Raw genomic sequence first — 22,525 nt, 5'->3', positions numbered from 1 at the left:
TCCTGCTTGCATACAACAGCAAACACGCGTAATACAAGTCAACATGGAAGACCCTCCGTTGGCTTCCCTCTCTTTGACACATGTCCATTATGTGAGGCTTGGCGCATGCTTCTGCCCGCTCCAGACAAAGCAGCTAATCCACAATCCAGAATCCCAATGACCCTATCGCACACGCTTGTGCCTTCTTGGCCCTTGTGCCCCAGGCCCTCTGTGTTACATATGCCACTCTGATCTGGAGCACGCGTGAGGCTGAGGTTGGCCTCATGTTTGCTGGTCAATTGGCCTGTGAAGCCCTGAACTGGCTCCTCAAGCGCACCATCCGCGAAGAGAGACCTCATCGTAGGCACTCCCATCCTCCACTGCTCTCTCTCAAGCCTCTCCTCTGACTTGGTTTTCCCACAGGCATGACTGGCAAAGGCTACGGCATGCCCTCTTCGCACGCTCAATTCGTTTCCTACTTCGCCGTTTCCGTCACCTTGTTCCTCCTGTTGCGACACAATCCTCACGCTCCCAACACTTCGACCACCCACATACCCACCTCGACTTTCGAGAGACTTGCGTTGTCTATCCTGATCATTGCCGGCGCTGCCGCTGTTGCTCAAAGCAGAATATACCTCAACTACCACACCGAAAGACAGATCTTGGTTGGCTGCATAGTTGGCGCGCTCTTTGCTGTCTTCTGGTATCTGTTTACAACATACTTGCGCCGTTCTGGCTGGTTGGATTGGGTGCTGGACACTTCAATCGCAAAGTTCTTCAGACTCCGCGACCTGGTCGTCAACGAGGATCTAGTCGACGCTGGCTGGGAAAGGTGGCAGAATCGCAGAAGCAAGAGAAGCGAACAGAAATCTAGATAGCTGTCCACACCGTACATCACTTGCATATAGACGTTAAAGAGAAGAATTTTCGCATCCTTCATCTGCAACTACGCCTTACACCTGTCCAGACCCTGTGGACTTGTCACTTTTTGGGTATGGGATTGACGTCTTCCACCAATCAGCGAGCATGACCATGTCTTCCTCCGCGCCCATGGGGCCCGACATCGCGTTTTGGTCGGCCGTTCGACTGTGCGCAAGAGCCAACATCTCCACAGTTTCCGCATTTTGCTCAAAGATGTTCATCACGTGTAGCTCTTTCGGGAATTCAATGCGACTACGGGCATACACGGCTGCATCGTTCAGAACGACGCATTGTGGGTATAAAGAAGACTCACGCAGTCTGTTCATGTTGCAATTACCCCTCGTTTTGCTGCCACAATCAGTGTCCTTCGTTACTTCCACATTCCCCACCAAGCAGCAGACTTTCGAAAGTTTCCTTATCGTTATCGGACCCTTCCTCACCACTTACTCGCCCGCCGTGCATCGGAACCAATCACGTCGTTGGTTTTCAATTTTCCTCTCTCCCTCTCTTCAGAATGTCCAGCTTCAGTATCCCAACACTCGCATCACAATACAAGATGGCTTCTGATCAAGCATCACCCTATGACACCTTCAGGCATCCCCTGGAGCTGCGCTATGCAAGTGCGTAAATTCTTCACCCCGCCAAGCCCAATTGAATCGTCAATGAAGCCAGCCCATATGGTCAATTGAACGGGCCAGCAAGCATGATCATAGTGTACTGATTCAATGGCCGCGCTATAGGCAAGGAGATGAAGCATCTCTTCTCTCCCCGCATGCGCGTCAGCACCTGGAGACAGCTGTGGATTTGGCTGGCCGAATCCCAGAAGGAGTTGGGTCTTTCCATCTCCGACGAGGCCATCAACCAGATGAAGGTCAACCAGATTGTCCAGGATGATGAGTTTAAGGTTGCCGCAAAGGAGGAGGAGAGAAGAAGGTTAGTACCCTCATCTCCTGTGTCTTGCATGTCTGGATCTGTGACGTATCTGGTCCTGCGTGTATGGAAACCACGTGTTTTCGTCCTCCAGTGCACACTGTTTGTCGCGAGCAGCATGGGAAATCGCGGTCTCCTCAAGTGCTGTAGAAATCAGAGTTCTGACTTCCTCTTCTAGACACGATGTCATGGCTTGGGTCCACACATACGGTCTCTGCGCTCCTGCCGCTGCTGGTATTATCCATTGGGGTGCCACTTCATGCTATGTTACAGACAACGCCGATCTGGTCTTGATGCGTGACGGTCTTGACATGCTCGTCAAGAAGATGGCTACCGCCGTTGACAAGCTCTCCGCTTTTGCCGTGCAATGGAAGGACCAGCCCTGCCTTGGTTTCACTCACCTTCAACCCGCTCAGCTGACCACCGTCGGAAAGAGAGCTTGTGTCTGGATCCAGGATCTCTTGATGGATCTCAAGGCCATGCAGAGAGTTCGCGACGAGCTCTGCTTCCGTGGTGTCAAGGGTACTACAGGTACTCAGGCATCTTTCCTTCAGATCTTCGACGGCGACCACGACAAGGTCGAGAAGCTCGATGAGCTCGTCACCGAGAAGGCTGGTTTCGCCGGCTGCTACCCCATCGCCACACAGACCTACTCCCGTAAGGTCGATCTCGAGGTCGCAAGTGCTGTCTGCAACTTTGGTGCTACTTGCCAGCGTATTTCCACCGACATCAGACATCTTGCTTCCTGGAAGGAAATTGAGGAGCCTTTCGAGAAGGACCAGATCGGTTCTTCCGCCATGGCCTACAAGCGCAACCCCATGAGATCCGAGCGTATGACCTCTCTCGGTCGTCGTCTTGCGAACCTCCACGCTGACTTCATCTCCACCTACGCCTCGCAATGGATGGAGCGTACCCTTGATGACTCTGCTATCCGCCGCATTGACATCCCCGAGATGTACCTTTGCGCCGATGCCCTGCTCATTCTTATGAACAACATCTTCAGCGGTCTTGTTGTCTACCCCAAGCGCATTGAGAACCGTATCCTTGAGGAGCTTCCCTTCATGGCCACGTAAGTCTTCATCTCAACCTCTTACTCAATGGCTTACTAACATATCACAGTGAGAACATCATCATGGCCCTCGTCAAGAAGGGTGTCTCCCGTCAGGACGCACACGAAGAGATCCGTGTCCTCTCTCACCAAGCTTCTGCTTCCGTCAAGCTGGAGGGCAAGCACAACGACCTGATCGAGCGTATCCGCGCCACACCATTCTTCGAGCCCATCATTGGAGAGCTTGAGGTCCTTATGGACCCCTCGACGTTCGTCGGCCGTGCTCCTCAGCAGGTCGAGAAGTTCTGCGGTCCCCAGGGTGACGTTGAGAAGGCTCTCGCCAAGTACCGCGCTGAGGGTATCGAGGAGAAGGTCGGTGACATTATCCTTTAGATGTGTCTGTATTTATGAAAGGACTTGTTTTCACATGCTATGGGACGTCAGGATGATTGGGAGGTTTACAAAAAGTCACGGTAGATATTACACTAAAAAGTCACCCAATAACCTAATTATGATCAACTTGCAATCTATAACTGTGTCCTCGCTCCGTGGTCATGTCGAGTGATTGTCGGGCTACGAATGGGCACTATCGATTCCTGTATCATTGAAAAGTAGAACAAGAATCTGAAACGACTCTTGGATATGCTTGACTAATTGCCGTGTCTCTCGGTTGGTGAGAAGGTAATATATTAGCTGCGCGTCCTTTTTCGATTCGAAGTTACTGCTTATTGAGTGCATTGATGGCTCTTCGTAATCGAAGTTTCTTGTCTGAAAATTACTCTGCATTGCGACAGCTATCTACATGAGAGACTTTGGCTTGGGGATGCTCAATTTGGTGTCGCGCTAGAGCGCGTGACGAAACTCTTGGCGTGTGTCGAATTCGAACTCTTGCCAGGCGTCAACCCAAAGACAACCACAACCATACCAACCGTTCTTCAATATCCTCATCATCACTATTGGCAAGAACACGCGCATCTATCATCGCTGCACTGATGGACCTGTACATCACTCTTGAGCGATCTTCAGCTTCTGCTAGCCAGAGTTGAAGGGTGTCACGGGCTGTTGGGTGGCCTTGCTTGCTTGATTCTCATACTCTCTACTGTCTGCTCCGGCGACCCGCTCATCGCTTATATACTTCAGCTCACGCTTGAAGGGTGAAGCAGGGAGCTGGGTGGTTACGGGACAAGAGTACTGCGATCCAGGTGACGTCCAACATCGAGTCAGGGCTGCTCGAGACATCTCTCCAAGCCCGGGTGGGAGGGGTCTCGCTTTGTCGAGGGCTTTATAGGTATATCAACCCATCCTATCTGAACTGATTGCTGCAGAGAATATAGCCATGCCCAAGGGTAGACGACCTGCTCGAGCAGCATGGCTCTTCCGCGACAAGCCAGCTGTAGCATTAGCAGCGAACAACAACACATTCGGTCGTTTTAGTGTCTCGATCAAGTACGATGAAATCAAAGCCGAAGGCTCAATTACTATTCAACATGTCGTTCACCTCGAAGGATTCCAATCCGAACAAACCCTTGACCTTGTTCTACGTCCTGAAAGCATCGTTGCTTGTGACCTACTTCTTGACAGCCACAAACTACCTCCAGAGGTACTCAATCTCATACCAACGAAGTTCCGAGATTTTGAGTCTGTCGTTGACGATGCACACCCCCGGTACTGTCATATGCCCTACAGCGCCTCTTCCTCTAGCGTTCATATCGACCAGTTTCGGACAGCGATTTGCTGCCTTCTCTCACTTGTGTCAAGCAACGGGTCTTCAAATATACCTTGGTAAAGACCAGGTCCAGCCAGAGCACCTTATTCGACTTGAACGCTTCACATCTGCTATCGCCCATCGTCACCTCCGAGCAAATCCTATCGACCTTCGAAGCCTGGGTGGCGGTGGTGGAAAACAAGAGACAATATGGGAGAATATACATCCGCCTCTGTTAGAAGATGGGCAGGCAGAACTCGGCTCTACAAGGAAACGATGTCGTTCTGGTCAGTCTCCGCCATTTCGCTTGGTTTTGCAAACATAACTCTGACATGCTACATAGACTCTGGCAGCCAGCAACTGCAATCAGGAGAGCCCTCCACTAAAATACAAAGGTTCCTCTGGGGAATACCCCCAGGTTCGCCTACAGAAGTGAACACGCCAAGTTCGCGACATATCACCCTTTCACCTGCCGCAGATCAAAGCACGAGTCACGGGCACCGCGAGGGAAATAACCCAGGCCCCCAAGCCTGCACAGGTCGAAGCCCGAGTCTTAAGCACACCATGGAACAGCGACCGGGTTCACGAGCCGGCACGCCCCTTCCTGCTTATCCGGTGGGGTCTGACAACATGCACACACCATCTCAGAAAGCAAGCATTTCTCCCTGGGGCTCCAGTGTAGACATCAAGCCTACGTTTCTCCCACCTCGAGCCCCTGAGTGGTCTACCCCTTCGCCTGCCGTTGCCCCTGAGCTCACAAAAGCTTTGGGCGGTATCTTGCAACAGATATTACCCCAGGTGATCGAAGGGGCCTTCTCCTCCATCCTGGGACCATTGATCGATGCTCGACTCGAGACACTAGTAAACCACAAAATGGAGGCACTCGTTCGGGAAAGGCTTCCCCAACTCACCCACAATGCTCTCCAACAGAACATGGACAGGTTCATAGACGAACTGCAAGATGGTCACAAGCGCGCCGAAATCGAGATTGGAGAAACCGTCGATGAAGCGAAAATCGAGCTCAACGACACACGCGACCAGGGCATTGACGAGATCGAAACCTGGGCTCAGGGGCGGCTTGGAGACTTTGAAGGTGAAGTAGACCTTGTCGCTGTGGCTGCTATTGAATCTCTGGAGGAAAAGACAAACGCTTTGAAGGAGCGGCTGGACCGCAAGTTCAGGGGTCGATGCAGAGAACTGAGGAGGGTACATGGGAGTGCTAGGAGGAGGTCTATATAGCATTGAATAATATCAACAATCTCGACAATCTCATCATCTCCTAAAAATTCGGGCTGACGCAATACAGGCTTTCAGTCTGCATCGACACTGATGTCGAGGCTACCTACCTAGTGAGGCAAGCGCGTTGCTGTCGACGGTCTGAATTCCACACGCATTTCCACGACGACTGTATCATCCATCAAGAGCCTTGGCATCCTCTCCATGGCTCCTTCTATCAATCCGCCAATCACATCCTTTCTCTTCGTAACATACACATTCTCGTCACGTTCAATCAGCAATCGTGTTCCCTGAGTTCATATTTTGTTCCGTCTGTGGCAGCAGAATAGCTGATACGCAAGTCCACTCGATGCATCACGCGCAAAGTGTCATATGATCGCTGACAACAACCACAGACACGACGAGTGAGATTGGCTTGAGCGAGCAATTGCACTGAGTACCAGTCATGAAACCACCTACGGCCTCGAGAGTGACATGTACTCCAGGACTGGGTGAGAAACTGCTATGGCCTCCACTTGGTTTCAGAATCGCCCGACGATACGCAAAGAGTTGTGCTCCGCTCGCAGGGATCATGCAACTCTGTTAACGGACCATTCCTTACACTTCTGGATGATGGCAACAAGACGATCGAGGTTTGCGGAATCGATTTTGGTACCAAAGGCAAGCCGCTGTACCTCGTCGTTTTATGCAAATTGCCTTGATCTAGCGGATCAGTCCATCAAGCACGCTGAGACAATATCGTCGCCGCCAGCTGGCAGTATTAATTGTATGATCACACTGTGGAAAGTGTTTTATCGTCGACTGGAACCTCAAGCCGGCGACTGATGTCGAGCCACAATCAAGCGAGATCCAGAAGCAATCATGTGCATCGCTCGTCAAACGCAAACTTCTCCCGTGGCTATGGTATCTCGACATTGCTTCCATACACGCTAAGCAAGAGTCAGGACAGTGGGACTGAGAGTCTTTGGTCCACTTGCTCTCTCAAGCCGAGATACATATCGCTAGTGACTGTTCGCGCAATGGGATCACCTTGCTGCTCCATCAGCGTGAATATCCTCCAGGCTTCGATCTGCCTTCTCTCAAACCATCAGGGTTTTTTCTATAATCCCATCCTCCAATAACTCACAGCTACGCCCGACTTGCCCGATTCTGCGAGGTAAGATACGTAAGTCACGAACGAGAGCCCAACTCTGCTCTCATCTCAACATAAGCATTGTTTCATCAGCGACAGCTTCATCAGCAGCCAGAGGGTCTCTCATCAACTGTCAACCATCAAAACAACATTGAGAACTGCACGTCTTCAGGATCATTGCACTTCTGGCCTTGAACTTCACCAACACCGATTTGTGACGCGCTGCATAGTGAATGCACACATGCATACTTATGCAAAGTGCGATCGTCGTCATTGGCAAGTATCAATACTATATTTATTTGCAGATCAAACACACAACGTCCATCTCTACCATGATGGGTACTGTGTTGACGAGTAAGCCACGTGGATAGATTCAATGCTTGCAGATCGGTGTCATTCCCCTTCCCTCTCCATGTGCTCAAATCTGTCAATCCCGCTTTTCTCTATCGTGGATGCAGAGCGAGCATGAAGGCAGAATGAATTTCTAGGTCTGGGAGACCTTTGCGATAATCGACGAGACCATCATTCTCAACGTGCTGGGTCTCAGAAGATACCGGGTTCTGGTGATAAGGCTGCGGTCGCAGTGCTCTACTCTGGCATAATTTGCGTTGACTGTGGACGATGCAAGAACCGTGTGTTGTAGACTCACCTGCTTTAGCTTCTGCTGAACAGCTACAGATAGATAGACTGCTTGCATGCCTCGACGTCACTTCTGTGCGACATTGCAAACAGAATACGAGGTGATCATCATGCTTGTTGTTTCAGCACGACTCGGAGTACTCCTCACTGACATCAATGGCATGACGCCTGCAGTATGAGGGATATATATCGCTCTTTCTTGCCTATTGCTGACAACCATCCTTCCAAATCGTCAAAAATCACAACTGCTTCTTCGCAAGAACAAAGCCCATCACAAACATGAAGGCCTCCACTATCTCTACAACTCTGGCTGCAGTCCTTCCTGCCTTTGCCGTGCCCACCGCTCGTTCCACTGGTGACTCCTTCGGCGGTCTTGCCATCCACTCCGGCTCCCCCATCCACCTCTCCTCCATCAACGCAAACGGCAACGCCTTCTGGATCAACAAGCCAACTTCCTCCTACTGCCCCAATACCACCGTCTCGTCCTGCCCCGAAGGCAAATACACCTACTTCACCTCCGGCAACGACACCCTCTCCCTCAGCGTCGAAGTCCCCGGTGGTCAACGTGTTTACGTCGCTGAAGATGGCTCTCTCGGCTACACCATCCCTCATGGCAGTACTGGTGGTCAAGTCGTCAATTACACGGGCTTCAGTCTTGCGGACAACGGGATCCATTTGAAGTATCTTGGTGGTGATTTTATTGCTGTGCCGGTTGGAGGTGCGCACAAGGTTTATGCTGCTGCTGTTGAGGGTGTTCCTAAGAATGGTACGAGCTTTGCATTCAGAGTTCAGTCTGCTGATGCTACTTATGGTGCTTGGGAGTATTAGATGACAGGTTGGAGTACCGTGCGGCTTCAGACATGAGGTCTTAGTCTCGTCGTAGATGGCAGACTTTCTTGGAGACGTGTGTCCAAGGAAAGAGCAAAATAGCTAGCTGTTCAAATACGCACAACAATCATATAGTTCAACCTTTATCCGTTCCCATGATCCTCGTAGCCGATGGCGGGTCTTGTGCCCGTGATCTCCACAAACGAGTTCAAGCCACGCCTTCGGTTGGGGCATGTTCTTGATCCTTTTAGTCTCGAGCATCTGCTTCGATATTGGTCCCTTCACAAGGAATAACATACATGAACCGGCGTAAAACAAATGACATTCAAGAAAGGCGCAGAGAATTAGAGACACAAACAGCCGTCGGTCGTTTGAATCCACACCTGTCCGCCATTCCAGTATTCACCACCACCAGAGAAAAAGGGAAGAAAAAAAAAAAGACTCCCCCTTCACCTTGGGGAAGGTGCAAAAGAGAATCCAAGCCAACTTATAATTAGGAATAGCCGAAGGCGGGGCTCGAACCCGCGACCTTGAGGTTTGGAATATCTGAGTAGATAAGAGCCACACGCTCTACCGATTGAGCTACCCCGGCAGGTCTGATGATCAAGTTGTGTGACACAACTGGCTGCTGACTTGTGGAAGCGTGAACAACTAGTCTCAGTATATACTCTCCGTCAGGTGGCTCTAGAAGGTCAGGAATCCATGAGACTATGTTGGCTCTCATGAGGCCGAGTAACAATACAATGGAAGAGATGACAAGTGGAGTGACCCATGCAATTGGTTCGATCTAGTATTATTCTCGCCGAGATGTATCGCTCAAACAACTGATCGTTCGTGCAATCGGTGGTTGCATGTGCAGTTTTCACGTGGTGGGACCCACGCCAAATTCATGTACACATCAAAGTCGCCTCAATTGTGTTGAGACTCATTCAGAAGAGACGAGATCAACTTATACGATTACTGGATAGTGGTAGAATTTAGAGGTACCATGTTGTTGGTGATTCGGTCACGGCAGCGCTCGTCGTCGGATATGCAGGATTATAGACAGGGTCGTACCCTCTGCAAGCTTCCTTGATCACATACGAGCTGAGTCACGACTCGAAATCACAATTTCGACAACATCGAGCCACAGAGCCATATACTCTGTGAGAACGTGCGACAAGTGATACTTGAGTGCGAAAACACCCTATCAGGGAGACGTCTTGCAAACGAGACTCTAGGCCATTGATATTGTGGATTTTGCGCACCGTTTCGCACCACACCACGACAATGGCACGACGTACTGCTCTTCTTCAGCCTGGCATTAATACACATGCCTGATTGATTGAAGGATCGTCTGCGAGTAGCGACCTTACGCAAGGCAAAAATACCGGCCACCACTTAGACCATCAGGCTTCAACACCGACACTGCAACCGTTTACTCATCCCAGCCTCTCTCACAACGCATATAGTGGAGCATAACGCATGACGGTACCGCCATTCAGTCTGGTTGAAACCGTACTTTGCACGTAACGAGCTGCCGGGCTTCGACACGCCAAAATCGAACGCCAGATCCAGATTTTCCCTGAACTCTCGGAGGCCCCTCTCAGAATCCGCCCACTTATATAAAAAGTGCAAAAGGAAGACTTGCTAGGCTACAGCGGAGCAAAAAGTACGACGCCTAAGAGATTCGAACTCTTGCTCCCGAAAGAAATAGATTTCTAGTCTATCGCGTTAACCACTCCGCCAAAGCGCCAGATTGTTCTTGTCGAGCGTGTTACTTCCCATATAGATCTCCACCACGTATCAAGGACGGAGGCCCTGGGATCTGTGTCCTATGGACCTTACAGGACATCTCGGGATGTTGAGATTGACACAAATATAGGGGAGATGATGAGGCTTTGTGCGTTGGGGATTTGCTCAAAGTAGGGGACAGGCAAATCCAATGGCTGCTCCACTCGTCTTTGTCAGACCCTACCTTTCTGATCCGAGGAGGCTTGGACGAGGGGCTGTAGCCCCGCATGCCCCACGTCGATGTTCCTTCCATCCTCTCTGGGGTAAAGATTGGCAGACAAGCCACCGATGTCCACACTACAGGCAGAAGGATGCGGCAGGGGAGTGAGAGGGCTCAGATCCGGATGATAAAACCTGCGGGTCACGTAGCTAGGTTGTCTGAGTGGGGCTGCATCCCAGGAAGTTGTTGATATGAGAGCTGTTGGGAGCCTCCAGTGTAGTCCACGCTTTCTCCATACTCGCGTTGAAGAAGCACAATAGTAGTTGAATAATGGCCACAGACGATAAGAAGCCAGCCTTTGAAAAGGTAAGAGCTTGCCGGAGATGACAGCGTGTGGAATCTTATTCTCATATGACATCACAGGTCATCGTTGTTGGAGCTGGACCTTCAGGCCTTCTCTTGTCACTGCTGCTGATTCGAGCTGGTATAAGAGTACATCTTCTGGATGCTGCTCCTACTCTGGACGACCAGCCACGCGCCGCGCATTATGGACCTCCTGCAATCCCGGACCTTCGACGAGCAGGTGTCCTGGACAAGATCAAGTCGCAAGGCTTGACGCTCAACACAATGTGTTGGCGAAAGCTAGATCAAACATACATCGCTGGCATGGATACTAGCGAGACATTGTCGAATGACCCCGAGTACGGTGATGTGAGGACTGTCAGCCTGGCTTTGCAAACACTGGACGCTTTGATGTTGGAAGACTTCGAGAAAGAGGGCGGCCAAGTCAGCTGGGAACATCGAGTGTTGGAAGTCCAACAAAACGAGTCAAAAGTTTGGGTAAAGGTCCAGACGCCGACCGAGAAGGAGAAAACGATCGAAGCGGATTATGTCGTAGGTTGTGATGGCGCGAACAGCGTCGTCAGAAAGAGCTTGTTCGGAGAAGACTATCCTGGGTTCACCTGGAGTCAGAAACAGATTGTCGCAACCAACGTGAGTAGGGGCTATGTTTTGACAAAACCTTTACTGATCAGTATTGTGCAGACGTACTATGACTTCCGTAAATTTGGCTATCACGACGCGAACTTTATCATCCATCCTGAGCACTTGTACATGGCAGCCATCATCGATGATAAAGGCCTGTGGCGTGTAACGTATGGAGAAGAGCCAGGTTTGACACGCGAACAATTGTTAGAACGTCAGCCCAGGAAGTTTGAGACTATCCTACCTGGCAATCCGAAGCCTGGGGATTATGAGATGGTGAATTTCTCGCCATACAAGATGCATCAGAGGGTAGCCGAGAAATTCAGAGTTGGGAGAGTCATGCTGGCAGCGGATGCGGCGCATCTTTGCAATCCTTTGTGAGTTGACCTGAGGGTACGAGGCCGAAATTGGTTGCTGACGTAGATGTCACAGTGGTGGTCTCGGAATCACTGGCGGATTTGTGGATGTTGGCTGTTTGTACGATTGTTTGTACGGCATCTGGACGCATCAAGCCGACGACTCAATCCTGGACCTGTATTCGGAAGTGCGTCGACAAAAATACAAGGAGATCATTGATCCAATCTCGACGGAGAATTTCAAGCGTGTCTTTGACCAGGATCCGGAAGCTGCGAGCGAGAACGACCACTTCCTAGTTTCGTGCAAGAAGGCGGCCGAGGACAAGGAATTTGCCCGGCAGATGCACTTGGTGAGAAATACTCGTAATCACTTCTCAATCAAGAAGTAGCCACTAACACGTGCAGGCGTCCTTTGGCATCCGTCATGATTTCACACAATATTATCGCAAGGACAAAGGCAAGGCACTGGTGACTGATGATGCAAAGTCCGACTTGAGTGTTGAACATATCGAAATAGTCGCGCCGACGGGAGCTGATTAGATACCGAATATGAATTTCAACTGATGTACTATGCGCTAATTGGTCCGTAATAGCAATGATCATGGTCCCAAATATTGGTACAAATGAAATGACCCCGAAGACTTTCAAGAATCGACCGTTGTCCGCACTTGATACGAGTGGGATACCACGATACCGCTTGTGCCTCTGTCATCCACAACATGATCTTCAACAGTCGACAGTCGATGAGCAAGTATCTCATTCGTACTGTCCGTATCCGAGTCCACGTTATTCGCAGTGATCTGTGCCTTATTCTTATGTCTGTGCAGCTCGATATTAGCGCCAAATGGATCCATGTTGGAACCTTTGCGATTGTGATCTATCTGTCTCTCATCGGTCCTGTAGTATTGGCCAGTAGGTTTCGAGTCGTGTGTACTACCCGAGAAGATGCCGCGAAAATAGCGTTCGAAAAGAGGCTTGAGCGTGGGAACGCAAGTGCAAACCATAGACATCATCGTTTCGATAGCGGACCAAACAACGAAGTCGGTGATGGTATAAGTTAAATCGCCGTCACCTTGCTGAAGGTAGGCAATAATACTTCTGAGACGGATGATGCTGACGATACACCCAGCAGAACCCATGGCAAACACCAAGGACAGAGTGATTTTCTTCTTGCGAGTGAGTGCAAGATTCCATACAATCGGGATTGGTAGTGCAAGGATCAATAAATCGCTGACAGAGTTGCACACAGCGTTCGCGATATCTAAACGACTGTTAGTACGTCTGTCTGAGGTCGAAGCTGATTTTACGCACAGAAAGCTGGGCGATTAATGCATTTTCCTTCGGCAAAGATGTCCCTAGTATCAGTCAGAAGGATGTCTCGAAATACAAGGAGTAGTCATAATGACACAGATAGCGTAGCCGGACTAAAATGTAGTTAGGAACCCAAATAAGAGTGCATCATAAACCAGAAGACCGCTAGAGCCGCAGGAATACAGTCCGGCAGAGCACACTCCCATCGGGGCACTCCTGACCTGTGAACACTTGTTGCAATCATCGGTGTACGATCTCCGTGCAACCACAACTACACCATGTCGGGAGAGTCTTACCATTGAAAGTGAACTGGTGTACAGTCAAAGATCTCCGTGAGGATACCAGCCACAGAGTAACCGATAGCGAACAGAAAGACGGCCCACCAACGCCAGTAGAAGTTTTGGATCGGGAAAAGACGGCGATACAGTAGCATGATGGCGATTTTGATGGAAAGCATCGACGAGCTGTAAAATACAGAGGCTATAAGGTATAACCGGAGAAAGTATGGAGAGAACAGAGATACTGGGACATCCCATAGATGTCGTCCCATACCCAGATGGACCAGTGCTTGATAGAGCGCGATAGATGTTATGCAGATGAGCAGAGAGATAATCATTGCCCCTGCCTCGTGTCAACAAATGCCGCAGCTGGCGCATGACAACGCTTGACGTACAGTCATCATAGCTAACGGACTTGACAATAAAGATTCGAGTATAGAGTCGAAGAAGGACCACAATTATCATGATGACCAAGACCACTATGTTGGTTGCTGTTTGCTGATAACTAATACTCGGAGGGTTGATGAAGTTGGATAGTGTGCCATTTGGTGGTGTGGCCGAGGGCACTTGCGAGTAATCCACATTAGGGTCCATTTTGAGCTTGACTGCTGATTCTAGTCGTGGAGGTGCGTGCCTTGTCGGAGGGCGCGAAGAAGTTCACCCTACCTGGGGAAGGCTCAGGGAGACGAGAAGATACCACGAGGGGTGTGCTTGCATTTTGATCTTAATCGTGTAGGGTATCGTTACTTTTGGGAGACTACCGGAAACCGAGAACCACCTTTGGGCCCGTACTTTACTTTCCGCTGATCTCTGGAGGCAAGAGCGAAAACAAAAGCTCATAGCTCCTTCCCGATATTGATGGTACTACTACGGTCTTAGATCGACTATGAGTGTAGAGTGTTGTCTCACTGCTCGAGTCATGCCGTGTCCAGGGCTTCGCGGGCACTAGAAGCAGGTTCTCAAGCGACATGAAACACTGAGCTGTCAGCTGTCACGTAACGGCTATACGGGCTGTGAATTCTGTGCCGCAGAGGATATGACTCTACCATGTAGATGCCGTCAGTTGTTCAAAAACAGTCTTTAACAAACGAGGGTCCCAGTGTCTGGGTTGTGGACACGCGGGTAGATTGATACATCAGGCATCCAACCTTGCATGGAGGACTGTCTGCAGGGTTCCTGAAAGCACGGTCCAATGCAAAAAGAGAGCACAAGCAACTCCGAAGAGGCGTGATACATTGCCGTGACCCGTGTTGAACGGTCAGTATCAAGGGCGGTTGTGATGACTAAATGAGACACATGCGCAAAGGGACTTGCGTAGGCTCGAGTTTCCTTTCTTGCGGACTGCCGTGAAGCGGCCATTTGCCTACAGACAGCATGCAAGCCATATCCGTTCTATGTCGAGTTCAGAGTGGCATGAGCTGTGAAGATGCACAGTAGTGTTCTAGGTCGAGAAGCCCGCACAGGAGTAGACGAGACAACAAATCCTGGTCGACATTGCTGCAGTGCTGGAAAATATCGCGTGTTGATAGAATTGCATGCGTGACAAAGTTCAAGACACGGAAGACGATCAGACCTGCGCGGATATTGACTGCCGACGAGCTTGACTGCTCGGGGCCGTCATCTTGGAGGAATTTCGAGAATTGTTCGAGGTAAGAGCGAAACACGAAGCGGCGACGACCGGGTTTTTCTCTTTGGCGGGGATGTTCCGCGCCAGACGCATCACCAGTGAACCTTCACGACCTTGAACTGATCGCACGCAGAGCTTCCTATTTCTCTTTCGATCATTGGCATCAGTAGTGAGAGGCCGGAAGATAGTCACAGTCAAAGATGTAGCCGAATCTTCAGCCCTGAATTCGCGAATTAACCAAGCTCGCGTTTGGTCGCTTTCAGACCGAATCAAGCGGACGCAATATGTGAGATATATCAAGGTAAGGTCAGTCTCTTATGACTTGACAAGACGACAAATATCGGCACTTGTGGTTTTGTGATTTTCTGAAACTCTTCTACGACACACACAATTGGCGTAAGAAGCTTCTTTGACAGATGCTTGGGTCACAAGTCAAGATTCGAGGCGTTCAGACCGGTGTCGTTCAGTGGTAATCTTAAGAGAGATTGTATTCACAAGAGGTCGACATTCTGATTTAGAGCAAGGTGAGGTACTACAACAATAAGCGAGGATCCAAGCTATTGATCTTGGCCGACTTCGCACCACCTTCAAAGACGAACTCAGAAATAAGCTTACCAGTAGCTGGGCCATTTTGAATGCCTGGATGATTGTCAGCTAGGTCTTGCGAACATTCGGAAAATGAAAACTTACCCCAGCATGTATGACCAGCTGCCATCAGGAGACCCTTGACTCCAGTGTAGCCAATCAATGGGCCATTACCCCCTTGAACGTTCGGGAGATAGCAGGCCTGTCGTGCTGTGACCTCTCCATCTCGTAGTTCGTCGCTGATGGAGCTCACATAGTCCACGACATCTTGGCATCTCTGCTCATCAACCTCGACAAGATCAGACGACTTGGGAAGAGGCACCATATGATCTCCTTCACCACAAGCGTAGACTTCGTTCTTTGGTCTGGTGTAGATTTCCGGCGAAACATGTTGCTCGCCTCGAGACTTCTTGGCTTTGTCGTTCCTTGCTCCGAAACCAGCGGGTAGTCTGATCTCCGTGAACAGAGCGTACGCGCTGATCTCACGAGTCGGGCGAATAGTGACACTATGTGCTCGAGTGGCTGAGATAGGAGCGTCTGGGTAGACAGTCTTTGTCCATGGGCCGGCAGAGATGATTACATCAGTTGCGGAGATGGTCACCTCCTTATTGTCGTCGTTCTTGTCTTCGTATGTGACACTTTCGACGCCCTTGCCGTCCTTGGTGTAATTAATGCTCTTGACAGCAGCACCAATGCGAACGCCGGCACCCTTCTCTGCGGCCAGTTCGGCCATAGCAGTAGTGAATTGGTAAGGGTGCACTTGTGAAGTTGTGCTGGGGTCACCCATCTCGTCGTACATCCTCAAGCAGTCGGGATGTAGCCAGTCAAGATCCTTTGGTATACCCCTGGCCGCCAATTTGGCAGAAACTTTTGGTGGATTCTTTTCAAGACTGACGCTGTTCTTTTCTCTGTCGGCAGGTCGGTCGTTCTTTCCGTCCATGTCGTTATCCTTGCCCTTTATTGTGTCCTTAGCGGTGAGCTGACGGCCCTTGCAGTCTACCGAACCGCAATGAACCTGTCTGTAACCCCAGCGCTCATCGCCACCATATTTGTCGGCCAACTGCTTATGCAGCTTGTATGAGAGTGGCACGATGGAGGAAGGATAAGCCCACAGGGCCAATAATCCTCCAGCTTTGCCACTTGCACCTCCAGCAATTTTTGTCGCTTCCAGAAGAATGACCTTGTGTTTTTCCGGATTATATGAAGGATGATGTGTGAGGAAATAGGCAGAGGTGGCACCGATGATACCGCCTCCAATAATTACAATGTTCTTCTGCTCGTCTGCAGCCATGATGGATAGTTGATGGTAATGAGTGTTCTTCTGTGCAAGTTGACCAAATTTACCGGACAAAGTAGATAATAAACTTCTGCGTACAGAAGCCAGAGTGGCGATAGAAGGATTGTAGTGGTTCCCAACGGAGAAGGTGGACGAAAACTCACGAATCACGTTTCGCCTTACTATCGCGAGGAAGAGTGACGTCAAGCGGGTCTGATGACACGAGCAGGGTCACCCCAAACGAGACCGCCAAACGTGAACCTGACCTCACCACGTGAACGTGCAAGAAATTTCAGTATATTAATAAATGGGTTGTATAGCTCGGTAGTTCATATGTACATTCTCAAGCATCGTGCGCGACCTTCTGCAACCAATGTTTCGTCTTTCCCCAGGCTCCTGTTGCCATTCTGGCCTTCTGGTAATCTTCTTCTTGTACATTGTGCTTACCGACAATATTGAGGAAGACCTGGTCCAGAGTAGCTTGCGAAACAGCGTAAAACTCCATACCTAGCTCCTCTTTGCTTGCCTCCAGCTTTTCGAAGAGCGAACTAATACCGTTGCGTTCGGCGGGGACGATAGTAGCCTCGAGACCCTTCTTGTCGTCAACAGAACTACTGGAGTCGTCGTTGATCGATCCTGGCTGGTTCGGTACTTCGAAGCGAATCTGGCCATGGAACGAGCGGTCTTCGATGCTTGCGGAAGGAAAGTTGATCGCAATCCAGTTCTTGATTTCAGCAAGCTTGGCATCGGATGTATGGGGTGCGTCCTTGTGAACAAGATGGACGTAGTAGGCGTCACCGTGCTTACGACGCAGCGAGTCACTGGTACCAACTGCAAGCATACGCCTGGCCATGATGCCGACACGATCACCAAGGGCGTCCGCCTCTTCCAAGCTGTGAGTGGTCAAGACAAGACTGCGACCGGAGCTTACAGCTGCCAACGTCCTCCACATGATTCTCTTCGCACCAGCATCCATTCCGGAACTGCCTTCGTCAACAAGCAGTACTGATGGGTTACCGATCAGCGCAATACCAAGACTAAGCTTGCGCTTATTACCACCAGAAAGTTTGGATGCCATGCGACTGCTGAAAGCACTGAGGCCGACAGCATTCATTACTTGATCGACATTGTGCTGGATGTCGGCGACACCGCGAGCTCTCGCGTAGAAGTAGAGATGCTCTGAAGCTGTCATCGCATCCATGGCATCGAACTGCGGGCATACACCTTGATGTAAACGCGCCGAAGCACGCTGAGTCACAATAGACTCATTCTCAAGGAAGACATCTCCACCACTTGGATGAACGTCGCCTCTGATCATAGAAATGGTAGAACTTTTACCAGCGCCGTTCGGTCCAAGTAGCGCAAAGATTTCACCTCGAGGGACACCAAATGCCACGCGATCAACAGCAAGGTTATCGCCATAAGACTTGCTGATGTGTGAGACGCGCAACTCGTCCTTACAGTCATTGACTCGGACTGCCTCGTGATACACGTCCTCGTCTGGATATTCACTCTCCTCTGCATCCTGGGAGCGGGTTTTCCTGCTGAGGAACGCAGGCCTATATCCACTGTCATAGTAGACAAGGAAGGCAAGAAGGAGCAGAGACTGAAGCACCAGGTAAAGAATGGGACCACCGTAGACTGTGATATCTCCGGCATAGGAAGCTCTTTCGTTACCGTGGCAGAGAAGTGAGAATTCGTTGAATGTAAGGAGCAGCGAGCGTAACAGATTTCCAGAAGGTGTGATAAGACCGATCGTGAAGTGTGCGATGTTGACCCATGAATCGATCTTCTCTGTAGGGGCGTAGGTGATAATTGCCATGTAAGAGATGAAGTAAATCAAGAAGAAACAACACTGCATACCCGCAGCGAACGCAAACGAAGCCAGTTGACTGGTGACGAAAAGGGAGATGACATAACTGCAGAGTAGAGCAGCCAGTCCGTACAAGAAGAAGACGACAAAGAGCGTTCCCGGGGCGTAGAGAGCGCTAGAGACACCAACAAAGATTACAATCGTGACTATGCTGACGATCAATACGAAGGCGAAATCGAAGATGGTATATGCAAGCCAGAGGGGGAATGCTCTGATACCGTTCGAGTAGTGCAGCGCTCTTACTTTGTTCACACGCTCACTAGTTGGGTAGAGGGCGAAGAACCCAGGATAAGCAGACATGGCCAGACCGAAGTAGAGAATGAACTGGAGCGTATCTCCAGCTGTTGGAGCCCATGGCTTTTGGAAAGCTTGGTAGGTCGTGACGATAGGAGTTCCAAGAAGACTACTGTCCAGGATGTTCTGAGTCAAGATCGCGTACTCGAGCTCATAATTACCCCTCCAAGCAAATAGAGGGGTGCCGCCCTGTGCGTCGAGGAAGTAGCCTCCTGGAAAGACACGACTATAGTTTGTTTGCACATACTCATTGAACGCGGCAACGCTAGTGACAGGTGCAATAGCATCACTAAGACCAGCGTACAAATTGCCGAGAAGCTGGGTTGGGATTTGCGACGCTGGTCCAACAGGGAAATCTAGGACATCGTCGAGGCTAGCGAAAGAGATTATATCCTCACTCGAGCTTGAGTCGCCAGGAGAACAGCTCAAGGCTCTGAAACCTTGCAGGAACAGAGTTACAAGACCTCCAGCAATGATTGGGATCAACACAGCGGCCAGATATGGCATGTAGTTGCGACGTAAGATGGTGACACGTTTTCGGAGTAAAACCCATGTTTGCGCACCAAGCGAGATTCTTCTTCCTTTGGCTAGTTCGAGGCCTTTCTCCGACTGGAGAGAGGACACATTGGTCAGTGGCGTGGCGTCGTCACTGAGTGTATGATCGTTGTTGAACTCCGCGGACAATTTAAGGAAGACATCCTCGATGCTGGGTCCGCTGACTCTGTAGTCAGTGACACCAAGTTGTTCCAGACGTGTGACAAACGCAGCTGCCGCACTAGAATCAGGGAGATTGTACACCACGTGATCGGCGTGATTGCGGCGGGGTATCGAAGTCCAGTCCTTAGGTTCGGTGAACTGATGTTCGGAGTAGATCTTGACACGGTAGCCGCCACCAAGTTCATGCTTCAGAGCAACAGCCGTGCCAGTTGCAGCCAGTGTACCTTTGGACAAAATGGTGATTTGATCCGAAAGCAAATCTCCTTCGTCGAGGAAATGAGTGGTGAAGAGCATGGCTCGGTGGCCTCTCTCGGCCAGAAGAATATCCCAGACCTTTCTTCGACTGAGAGGATCAATGCCCGAACTGACTTCGTCAATTAAACACAGGTTGCTACCACCAGTAAGCATCATGGCCAGTTGGAGTTTGCGCTTTTGTCCACCAGACAACGTCTCAGAACGAGCTGACACCTTGTGAGAGAGATCGCATTTGGAGAGCAGATCTCGGTGATCTGCAGTTTGGTCCTTTTGGCCTTGTGCCTTGAGCTGATTGAAATAGTAGACATGCTCCTCACAGGTAAGTTTGTCCCAAAGGACATTCTTCTGTGGACAGATACCGACACCACCAGAGCTGTTGATATCTATCGTTCCAGACGTGGGTGATTGGAGGCCTGCCAGCATGTCCATGGTAGTGGACTTACCACTACCGTTAGCACCTAGGAGCACATGAATTTCACCAGCGCGGATGGTAAAGCTAATATCATTGACGGCATAGACGGTTTCTCTCTTGTTCTTACTGAATCGTGACCAGAGCTTCTGGTAGAGCCAGCTGGGAGGATAGTGCTTGACTAGATTGGAAATACGAGCAGTCTCATTGTCTGTGGCGTGGTCCATATTTCTGGCCTTTGATGCAGTGCCGTACAAAGCTCTCTCGAGGAAAGCTCCTATCAGGGGATATACCACGATCTGTATGGCGCAGAGCACAAAGAAGACGGTTCCAGATACCTTCCATGGTGCCCCGGGAGGTGCTTCCGATATCCTGGCAGCAAGGTTATCGCGCTGCCAGTATGCCATGTATATGATGAACAGTGTAAAGTTCATCGGTGGGAACAACAAGGCCAATACAACAATGGCACCAGTAGTTTCAGGCGTTTGTACCTGAATTATGATGGCCAAAACAATGCTGACAATTGTCACAGTGATGCCCGAAAGTTGAGCCTTCCGGAAAAGACTGGCAAAAGCGATCGCCCAAGAGCTGAGCGCAAGTCCAGCTAGAATGAAGTAACCAATCAAAATCCCAGTATTGGAGGACGGATAGTTGAGTCGTGTGACGATTGCAGCCGATATGACCCAGCCTGGTAGATACATGATGTCGAAAGCAAGATGGTTAGAAAGCAGACGAGCGGCTTGTGGCTGCCATCTGCGCTTATTCGGCATCATGGCTTCGATGAGCTGAGACATTCCAATCTCACGCTCTGTCGCCATCTGACCCGTTAATTGATAGCAAATACCAACAAAGCCGATGAAGTAGGCCAGACCGAGAATCTTGATCAGCGTTCGCATGTACAGCCTCGTGATATTGCGATCTCGCTCCTCTGGGGTCGCATCCGTATAAGGATATTGCAGAGGCAAGGGAATAGTAGTACCATCGCCAGATGCGATCAGAGCGTCCACTGCATGCTGAATGGGAAGAGCATAGATCTCTGCGTCGTTGTCCTGGTTGTTCACGAACACCTTTCCTCCAAGAGATCCATCTGTTCGAATGGTGTAATTCCAGACATCGCCATTGCTAGGAGATCCATGGAAGCTTAATGCTGCAAAGCAACCAGATACACCTCGTACAGAACTCCTGCATGTCTCCAGAAGCTCAACCTCGCTTGAGAGGGTCACTGGAGTCTTCCCGCTCGCTCTGACAGTGTTGGACAGTTGGTCAATCAAATTTGTGACCTCGCTGGGTGCCTGGCCGTTGGTGACGAAAGCTACAGTCTTGCGTCCAGTTGTTCCTGCACCCAAAGCTTCCTCGAATGTCCTAAGGGTTGATGGAGAACCGACGCCAAAATCCGATGGCGGTACAAAGAAGTTCTTACAGTATGAGATGATGAAGAAAAAGATGATGGGCGCCAGGAAAGCTCTGATTGTTGTGGTGAACCAGTGTCGACCAAGTACAATCAATATGTTCTTCTTGGTCAAAGTCCAAGTCTGGGCGAAGAAACCCATGACCAGCGATCGTCTCCCTCGAAGGGGGTGTTGTTTGTTTGTTAGATTAGTGGCAACGAAGGCCTGTTGGTAACCAGATCAAGCAGACATGCGATACAGAAACAATAACAAAAATCAAAACGGGGCGACAATGATGTACGAAGCATGAGATTGGGAGCCGGCTTATAGAAGACACGAACAACACCATTCTTGGGAGGCGATTTCCAAGGTGTTGACATTGTTCGATTGTCAATTTCGGGTAGTCGCTAAGCTATATAGAGTTAGCGTCCTCGGCGGATGGATGCCGAGCCGGTTGTCTTACTCACGCGTCCATCTCACGTTTACTTAGCGATCATCGTCTCAATAGATCTTGGAGAGCACACAGATTGTGGAGAAAAGTCACATATCCGGATGAAGTACACATAGACTATTCTTACGTGTAGAAGTTTCGACATCAAGACACTGAGCTGTCTCCACCAGCCGACGAATATGGACGTTTCTGCCAAGTCATCATGTCACTCGGCGTACGTACGCGCCGCAGTCACGAAACTCTCGCGGGAATTATGACAGACGCCACTTTGAACCGACGTACATCGTACAAACACGCAAGCGAGATCTCGAGAAGCTTAAACAGAAACTGTCATTGAAAGGACCGGTCGTATTTGGACTGATGTCGGCCG

The 22,525-nt window shown here is 50.1% G+C and overlaps 8 protein-coding genes across 8 annotated transcripts; 5 read left to right on the top strand and 3 right to left on the bottom strand.

Moving 5' to 3' along the window:
• Positions 1-43: 43 nt before the first annotated feature.
• Positions 44-857, top strand: AUEXF2481DRAFT_1787 (uncharacterized protein; the record flags this gene model as incomplete). Its single annotated transcript, XM_013491740.1, has 3 exons — positions 44-91; positions 150-339; positions 403-857. 3 exons carry the CDS (start codon positions 44-46, stop codon positions 855-857), a joined length of 693 nt encoding a protein of 230 aa, XP_013347194.1.
• Positions 858-1,185: 328 nt separating this feature from the next.
• On the top strand, positions 1,186-3,422 carry AUEXF2481DRAFT_36277 (uncharacterized protein). Its single transcript, XM_013492000.1, has 4 exons — positions 1,186-1,520; positions 1,641-1,833; positions 2,009-2,899; positions 2,950-3,422. The coding sequence occupies exons 1-4, from the start codon at positions 1,415-1,417 to the stop codon at positions 3,269-3,271; spliced, it is 1,512 nt and encodes a 503-aa protein (XP_013347454.1). The 5' UTR covers positions 1,186-1,414; the 3' UTR covers positions 3,272-3,422.
• Positions 3,423-4,214: 792 nt separating this feature from the next.
• AUEXF2481DRAFT_26198 (uncharacterized protein) lies at positions 4,215-5,822 on the top strand (the record flags this gene model as incomplete). Its single annotated transcript, XM_013491888.1, has 3 exons — positions 4,215-4,543; positions 4,596-4,870; positions 4,927-5,822. The coding sequence occupies 3 exons, from the start codon at positions 4,215-4,217 to the stop codon at positions 5,820-5,822; spliced, it is 1,500 nt and encodes a 499-aa protein (XP_013347342.1).
• Positions 5,823-7,720: 1,898 nt separating this feature from the next.
• AUEXF2481DRAFT_36275 (uncharacterized protein) lies at positions 7,721-8,437 on the top strand. The gene has a single exon (XM_013491999.1). The coding sequence runs from the start codon at positions 7,870-7,872 to the stop codon at positions 8,416-8,418; it is 549 nt and encodes a 182-aa protein (XP_013347453.1). The 5' UTR covers positions 7,721-7,869; the 3' UTR covers positions 8,419-8,437.
• A 2,126-nt stretch (positions 8,438-10,563) lies between these two features.
• AUEXF2481DRAFT_386306 (uncharacterized protein) lies at positions 10,564-12,283 on the top strand. Its single transcript, XM_013492259.1, has 5 exons — positions 10,564-10,717; positions 10,775-11,344; positions 11,396-11,712; positions 11,768-12,041; positions 12,097-12,283. The coding sequence occupies exons 1-5, from the start codon at positions 10,682-10,684 to the stop codon at positions 12,229-12,231; spliced, it is 1,332 nt and encodes a 443-aa protein (XP_013347713.1). The 5' UTR covers positions 10,564-10,681; the 3' UTR covers positions 12,232-12,283.
• A 52-nt stretch (positions 12,284-12,335) lies between these two features.
• On the bottom strand, positions 12,336-13,874 carry AUEXF2481DRAFT_26195 (uncharacterized protein; the record flags this gene model as incomplete). Its single annotated transcript, XM_013491887.1, has 4 exons — positions 12,336-12,952; positions 13,003-13,046; positions 13,299-13,623; positions 13,676-13,874. The coding sequence occupies 4 exons, from the start codon at positions 13,872-13,874 to the stop codon at positions 12,336-12,338; spliced, it is 1,185 nt and encodes a 394-aa protein (XP_013347341.1).
• A 1,473-nt stretch (positions 13,875-15,347) lies between these two features.
• On the bottom strand, positions 15,348-16,971 carry AUEXF2481DRAFT_36273 (uncharacterized protein). Its single transcript, XM_013491998.1, has 2 exons — positions 15,598-16,971; positions 15,348-15,546 (listed from the first exon to the last, which is right to left on the bottom strand). The coding sequence occupies exons 1-2, from the start codon at positions 16,781-16,783 to the stop codon at positions 15,440-15,442; spliced, it is 1,293 nt and encodes a 430-aa protein (XP_013347452.1). The 5' UTR covers positions 16,784-16,971; the 3' UTR covers positions 15,348-15,439.
• Positions 16,972-17,048: 77 nt separating this feature from the next.
• AUEXF2481DRAFT_36272 (uncharacterized protein) lies at positions 17,049-22,008 on the bottom strand. Its single transcript, XM_013491997.1, has one exon. The coding sequence runs from the start codon at positions 21,864-21,866 to the stop codon at positions 17,112-17,114; it is 4,755 nt and encodes a 1,584-aa protein (XP_013347451.1). The 5' UTR covers positions 21,867-22,008; the 3' UTR covers positions 17,049-17,111.
• Between the last annotated feature and the right edge of the window lie 517 nt (positions 22,009-22,525).

The sequence above is a fragment of the Aureobasidium subglaciale genome, assembly GCF_000721755.1.
Source record: "Aureobasidium subglaciale EXF-2481 unplaced genomic scaffold scaffold_2, whole genome shotgun sequence".
Taxonomy (NCBI): domain Eukaryota; kingdom Fungi; phylum Ascomycota; class Dothideomycetes; order Dothideales; family Saccotheciaceae; genus Aureobasidium; species Aureobasidium subglaciale.
Note: the sequence above shows the minus strand (reverse complement) of the source record. Positions and strands in the feature narration are given on the sequence as shown.